This window comes from Sardina pilchardus, chromosome 23 (assembly GCF_963854185.1).
Source record: "Sardina pilchardus chromosome 23, fSarPil1.1, whole genome shotgun sequence".
Taxonomy (NCBI): domain Eukaryota; kingdom Metazoa; phylum Chordata; class Actinopteri; order Clupeiformes; family Clupeidae; genus Sardina; species Sardina pilchardus.
In genome coordinates this window covers 18,027,694-18,035,193 of record NC_085016.1, presented here as the reverse complement: position 1 = coordinate 18,035,193, position 7,500 = coordinate 18,027,694, and the positions used below count along the sequence as shown (strand labels likewise).

Sequence of the window (7,500 nt, the reverse complement as noted above, 5' to 3'; positions counted from 1 at the left end):
TTGTTGCCGCCCCATCATTCTTTATGTAGATCAGTGAGGATCGAGGCCCGAGGAGGAAGGGAGGATGTATAAAAGCCAAATGAGAGGCACCCTAAGAGGTGGAACAGCTGGGGCTTCTATCAGGTTGATGAGGTCAAGTTATCAGAAATGGATGAACAGTGTATCAGCTGGAGACTTGATTCATTCATTCAGTCTGTCAGGGTAGTGTACACTGGAAGTTGGTTTAAAATAAATGGAATTCCCTACAGTATAAAGATATTAGCAGGTTATAGTATTTTTACTCCGTTTTAACCAGGCACATTTTTAAAGCTAATAGGTTTCATTGAGGTCCAGCAGAAAAAGACGTGTCTTGGCCTGAATCTTTTTAAGTGTCGTAAACTTCATCTGCAACTACCATGCTTGTTTCTCTGGATATCCTCCAGTGAATAAGCTAAAAGATGGAAAGACTTGAGCACATTCTGATCCATTTTTCGTGTCTGTGGGCTCACAGAATTTCAAAAATTCCTGTCCTGAAGCTCAGCGGTGTGCAGGTGCCAAGTTGGAAATCAGATTCAGCAACATACACGCATTGTGGGAAAAGCAACAGTCCAGAAAAGCTTTAGCTTGTTACAGCTCTAAGCTGTTCTTGTTGCACAGTGGTGGTCAGTGGACTGTGCAGTAGGTCAACAACGTTGTTATGCTGGAAGGCAATCCTGACCAAGAGAGTTTTTATTTACTTCAGTTAGTGCATGATGGACACAATCAGCACACATGGAGTCGGTGGTGATTTTTGACCAGCATGGGTTGTAGTGCCCCTGAATAAACCAGCATTTCCCACCAAATGTCTTGGTCTAGTGAACCATCGATTATCACTCTCCTTTTTATCAGCTGGGTGGACACTGCTGTGTCCTTCCTAGCAGGTTAATTATGCACAGTTAAAACTCTTAGCAGTGGGCAGCTGTGGTTATTCCACGAGAATACAAATCCAGAGCTGTATATTTCCATGCAACTCCACGCTGTGTAGCTGATGTGCAGTGATTGGATGGCTGTAGGACAAGAGTAGCAGCAACAGTATTTTAAGTATAGCACACCTGAGTCTCAGAGTCCTCTTTGATCAGCTGTCTTTTTTGTTCCCCTTTTGTGCATTAGTGCACTGCTTTTCACAGCAGAGCTTTTGAACTGGGGGATTCTAACAAGAACTCAGCAAAAGCTCACGGCTGTGTTTCTTTTTTTTTTGGTGTTTTTTTTTTTTTTTTGCTTTTTTTTTGCTTTTTTTTTTGTCGTTAAGAGCTTCATTAAAATATGGCTTCTAAGAGAAAAGACCAAAATAAGATTCTCTTCATACAGAAACCCTATTAGCCAGTGAAGTGGGGAGCCTGTTTTGTTCACCATGGGGAGTTAGACGAGGCATAATGCCATCATGAGTTTGCCATCACTGACATTTATGGTAGTTTAGAAGAAAAGGTGTTATCTAGAATCTTTAAGGGTTCTAACTTATCTCTTAAGACCGTTGGGAGGGTTGGCGTAAACCTTCCTGATGATGGATCCTTTGGAGAACTCCTTCGAGGATTCTTTTTGTACCGTTACATCAGTTCTCGCACAAATGAGCTCCTTAGAGCTTACACTTTCAAAGGAACTTATAAAGAACCTGTTTTTGTAGAACACAGGTATAGATTGTGCTGCAAGTACCCACACTTATGATTTTCTTTTACTGCACAACCAATTGTACAAGGACATTGAAGTGATGAATGTCATTAATCAAAGTCAAATATGTTCTTATACACTGTTTTACAGAATGCCAGAGAATGACTCTAATACACTGACAAGGAAGTTGTCCAAATTCAGCGCACTTGGCTCCAAGCATCGCTACAGGTGCGTAGTTTCGTCGCTCATACTGAGAGGACTGAACTAAACAAATCAAACTGGAATTTGATCGTTTTTATCCATTTTTAATGTTTCATTTATTCCAAACAAATATCACTGTCCCTTAGCACTCCTCTAGTAAATCTGGAGTGCTTGGTTGGTTATAATCTGACTGTTTAACATACAGCTCGGAGACCAGAGGGGAGCTTTGGCCTTATGGTAAACTAAGCCAGCGCATTAATAATTGAGTTTGTTATACTGTGGCCCAGCAGCCGAAGAAGTATGCTGACAGCACCAGCCTCACACTGGAATACCTGAATAATTGAAGGATAACAGGATATTCTTTTTTACCCCCTTTGTGTTTATGCTGTGAAATGTTACTTTGAATTCCAAATTCGCCCGCAAAACTGTGTAATGGCATTTTTTTTTTTTAGCAGTCAGACTTTAAGTTTATTTCATGTGTCAGGTAGGCCAGGAGCAGAAGCGTTTGGGTTTATTCTCTGTGTCAGGTAGGCCAAGACAATTGGAGGCCACCTACGTGCTCATTCCGTAGGGTGTCTGAGTCTGTTTATTCTTCCTTCCTCATGAGAGTTTACCCAGGATGCATCTCTGTGCTGCCCCTCTGTGTGTTGCACAGTTTTTTGACCTATTTGGAGAGACGGGTGCGCACATCAACAAAAGTTTAACAAACGTTGCCTTTTTAAATAATAAAAAACTAATTTTGGAGCCATTACAGTGTGCAGACCATCACCTTTACAGTTGTTTGACCTGTCATAAGCATAAAAATTGGTCGTGTCTTTTTGAAGCTGTGTGATGTAACATGTGGAAGCAGACAGACAAGCCAAGCACTGTTGGCCTGTCTTAAGAGAATGCATTGTGTTTGTGTTTCCTTTTGTTGATTAAGGATCACATAAACCACATTGCAAATTAAATGAAAACCCAAAAGAACTTATTGATGCATAACGAAGAAGGTGAATAAATGACTGTGACCACTTGCTGTGTTATCAGTGGGAAAACAGCAGTCCAGATGGGCAGGGACCAGTCCGCCAGCCTGCCCCGGGCAGACCTCCAAGTGGTGCGGACCCGCAGTAAGACCTACCCTAAGAGAGCCCAACAGACAGCTGGTGAGTCAGAGGGACAGGTTTCACCCTCATCTTGAACTGCCTGCTAGCACCTCAGTACCCTACTAAGAAAGCCACCCATGGGTGCTGAGTATTTTAAGCTTCATTAATCCATCAAAATACTGTATTTTTGTGTGTGTATATCCTCTGCTGCTTGCATGAGTTGAAACATGTCAATGGCTGACTGATTTTCTATCCTTTGCTGCTGATTTCTGTGTGTTTCACAGCTTGTGATGACTTCTTGGTACTCTCTGACCCTACATAAAGTATGTACAGTTAGATCATAGGGTGTAGTAGTTCATGTAGCTTCCTTTGGCAGACACTTGCAAGTGAGTCCAAAGTGACAACCCTGGCTCATAGTACATAGGAATATCCCTCGCTACTAAAGGACTTAGTATTAAAAAGCTCCACGGCCATTTTTGATGTGTGTAGCCAAGCTTTTTGGTAGACAGTTCCAGGCTGTCTCTCACTGGCTCTCCAGGGGAAGGACATTTCACACCATGGATCAAATATGACTCTGGGGAAGCCCAAAGATATTCATGATTTTTTTTTTTAGAAGCATTTTTCACTGCAACCATTCCCTTTAAAGCTGTCGACCCTGGGCCAGTTCAAGGATTTGGATTTTCTTTTTTGTCTCTTCCCCAAGCTCTGTTACCTAGCAACAGTGGCTGCTGGTTACCCCCCGAAAATCCACCGGTGTATCAAAGTCAAGTTAATCTTTTGTGTTTTAATTAAGGTGTTGACATAATTGTTCCTTGTATTCCTCCAATAAAAGAATTAACGCCCTACTAAACCGCATAAAAGCTCATGTCAAAGTCCTTTAGCTCTTTCCTGCTGTTCATTACGGATTGCCTTGTTTTCACATGCTTTCATATTATATTGTTAATTTGTGTACACTACAGTGTTAATAGGGAGTAAACACAATATACCCCTAAACTAATTAAATGTTCCTAACTGGATCTGCATCCTAAAGTAAGGTCTGTCCTCTTGGAATCTTATAAGCCTTCAAGCTAAAGGACAATTTGTAATTTCTATAAGAAGTAGGGAGAAAAATTGGCATCCCTAAACAACTGTGTGCATGGGCCTATCAAATAGCTTTATCTACACCTATAGAAAGTTGCTCGCTCCATAAAGATTCATTTTCATGTCTTACATCCCACATTTTACTTACACCAAGTATGTGAGAACAATGAACGCCAACATGATTTAAAAGGTCTCGTACGCAGGTGTTGAGAACTTAAGCCCCTCCCATGTTTTGAACCGAATGTTTCCCGCTAATTACACAGCTCAGGCCAAATTACCCTAACCTCAGTAGTTTGCACCTCCGCAGGCATCCTATAACATAGTCAGCAACCTTCACTGGCATGGAAACAAAGTAGTGTTGTCACAACATTTCACTACCACCGTTACATGTCTTCAGGGCTAGCCTAGCCATGCTCGCTTTCTGCTCTCACTGAACTGGAAGGTGTCCTGCAAGTGATGGAAACAGGCCTGTGCTCTTCATCCAAAAGTTAGAGCAATTATGTTCAGTCGATGCCTTCATCTACCGCCGTGTTTCTCAAGGCTGTCCCACATGGCCGCAGATTAGCCTATAGGTCTTCCCTATTGATGTACTTGCTGACCTTGATTGAACTTGGCAGGAGCTTTATGATTTCATGATGTGATGAGTTCAAACAGGTACTCTGGATCAGGGAGAAGCCTCAAGGATGGGTAAAACATTTGTAGAGAGTAGATGTTTTCAAATGAATAACTGCACACTCTCTCTCTCGCTCTTCTCACCAGTCTTGTTAGCACTGCTATCCGCTGTAATTCTGTCTATTTAGCATCATTCACCTGTCATCTCTAACCATCTATCGGAGCATAACCCTCCTAATAGATAGACTGAGTAGAAACATTTATCTAGTCACATTGTCTCTTGAGGTTAGCAAGTACCTGTGATGTTAGACAGCTTCCTTCCAAATGTGTGTGTGTGTGTGTGTGTGTGTGTGTGTGTGTGTGACTGTGTGTGTGTGTGTTTGTACGTGTGTGTGTTTGTACGTGTGTTTTGAATGTCTGCATATTTTAGGAAGTGTGCATGTGTCCCACCTGTGTGCCCCCTGTTTTTATGTCAACACCCTTCCTCCTGTCATGGCAACAACAGCCCCCCCCCCCTCCTAAAGACCCCAGTGCCTGGCATCCAGGCCTGGCCCATTGGCAAGGCCCCTTGAAGGCAACCACAGTGGGGATGGCTCAGCCTGACCCAACCACCTGGCCCATCCTTCCATTGTTCCAGCCACATGCCTTTTCACTTAGTCATGGAAAGAGCTCTGTAAAAGCCATCATTGACAAACAATGGAGAGTGACAAGGGGTGACACCTAACGATTAGAAGCAGCGGATCCAGATGGACGCAGAGGGGAGATATGCCATGGACAGACATTACGTTTATTCCCTGTGATTGATTAGTTTAATCGCGATATGGGAGATTCAAGGAGTGTTTTGTCTTTTCTGTGTGTGCCTTTTCAAGAACTGACCAATGGGAGCCCACCTGCCTCGAAAGCAGAGCCTGCTGGGAGCGAGCTGACTGCCAAGACCACGGCACCATGCCCGCTGAAGAGGTGAGCTGGAATGCACTGACACCTGAGGGATTTCCTCTTTTGATATGACATACAGTATGCAGTGCAGGGGTGGAAATTTGAAAATGTGCACATCTACCAGCCACTAGCATTTTTTGGTCAAATTCACCAAGCCACTCAATATTAAAATATTACTTTGCATCTGAAATTTACCAGCCACTCTCACATTTTACCAGCATTTGGCTGGTGGCTGGCTGGTACTAATTTTCATCCCTGGACATAATGTTTGGGGTGTGTCAGTAAATGTGAACATGTGTGTGTCTTTTTGTGCCTGTTTGACAGATATACGTGTGTGTGTGTGTGTGTGTGTGTGTGTGTGTGTGTGTGTGTGTGTGTGTGTGTGTGTGTGTGTGTGTGTGTGTGTGTGTGTGCGTATATTAATAGAGAGAGAGACAGAGATAGACCGACAAACACCTGTCATTTTTCATCTGCGTTTTGTTCTCAGTTCCAAAGCGAACAAGGCAGAGAACCAGCCGGAGGAGTCTCGGGGGAAGAGCGGCGGCGCTCCATGGGACGAGAACGCTCCGCAGAGGTACTCACCTCACCACACGTTCGCTCTCAATCCTCCGTCTCAAACGAACACATGCGCTCCTCAGTCTTCACACCACGCTCTGATTACGCTGCATCCTCTTACCGAGCTCCAACACTGACCACTGGGTTTTGGGTTTATGAATAATATGTGGGGTGTTGCTAATATTAATGATTAGCCAGTGGCATTAGACCAGCCTATGTGTTGAGTGATAGTAGTGATTCAGGGAAGCCGTCTCTGCAGCATCCCCCTGGCTCTCGTGCGCTAATTGTGCGACTGATTACACCTGCCTGGCTGCTCTCTCTAAGCGCTGATCGATTATTCCTGGCTGGAGACCCCGTCTCCCCCTCAAGCCCCGGGTGAGAGAGTGCGAGAGCGAGCGAGCGAGCGAGCGAGCAAGGTGAGACAGGCTCAAGCCCCGGGAATTAACTGGATTTACTCTCCGCCCCCGTGCAAGAACGGAACAATGGCATTCAAAAGCCGCCTGATTGACAGGGCCTAAAACCTGTAAGCTGCAGCAAGATCAAGGCCTTGTGTGTGTGCGAGAGTCTCCCAGGAGAGCGGTGGGAGGCCGTCTGATGATGAGCGGAGGAGAGAACAGACTGTTTCGTTACATCTGCTCACTTCACAATGTTTACACACACAGTAGGCATGATCAGATGGTAATGAACTAACCCCCCCCCCCCCCCCCCCCAAAAAAAGAGCTCCATTTCATGTTCATGTTAAAATAGCAGTGAAGCCTGCCCTACTTCAGCCTTCCTGTTACAGCGCAAGCGTCATCTTGACATTTGCAATTCATTCATTTGGCAGACAATTTTGTCCAACGAGACTTGTTTGGAAGAGCCGTCGGTCACAAGGGCAAAGTATTGAAAGAAAAGTGTCCCAAACCACACGTCCAGCCGCACGAGACTTAAGCGAGAGATGTGTGTGAGAAGAGCAGAGGCTAGAATCTCTGTGTTTATTTGGCATGTTTGGTGAGATTTATTTCACTTCAGTGGATTGAGGATTGTGTGCGTATCTGGATGAGGAGCTAGTGTTTGGACTAAGTGTCCATTCACCCTGTTCATCCTGATAATGATAGTGTCCTTTGTTTTGCTGTAGTATGCAACACATAAATACTGGTGTTGTGTTTTCAAGTTGCATTCCTGTATGTTGAGCCATACAACAGATTGCTCAGTCCAAACCACAGAATGTTGAGGATTACAGTAAGACAGCTGTGAAGTTGTCTAAGGCATTAATTCCAATCCTCAATCTAAATCATTCATCACTCGAATTGTTATCCATTATATTCCATCGTAACAGTTGTGTTTGTGTGTGTGTGTGTGTGTGTGTGTGTGTGTGTGTGTGTGTGTGTGTGTGTGTGTGTGTGTGTGTGTGTGTGTGTGTGTGTGTGTG

General features: G+C 44.1%; 1 protein-coding gene across 2 annotated transcripts in view; it reads left to right on the top strand.

Annotated features, from left to right (window-relative positions):
• Nucleotides 1-7,500, top strand: part of epb41l4a (erythrocyte membrane protein band 4.1 like 4A) — a 44,873-nt gene that overhangs the window by 30,216 nt on the left and 7,157 nt on the right. For both annotated transcript variants that reach the window (XM_062528049.1, XM_062528050.1), the window contains exons 12-15: nucleotides 1,774-1,851; nucleotides 2,851-2,966; nucleotides 5,468-5,558; nucleotides 6,022-6,108. In XM_062528049.1, the coding sequence (XP_062384033.1) occupies nucleotides 1,774-1,851; nucleotides 2,851-2,966; nucleotides 5,468-5,558; nucleotides 6,022-6,108 (372 nt within the window). The remainder of the gene's footprint in view (nucleotides 1-1,773; nucleotides 1,852-2,850; nucleotides 2,967-5,467; nucleotides 5,559-6,021; nucleotides 6,109-7,500) is intronic.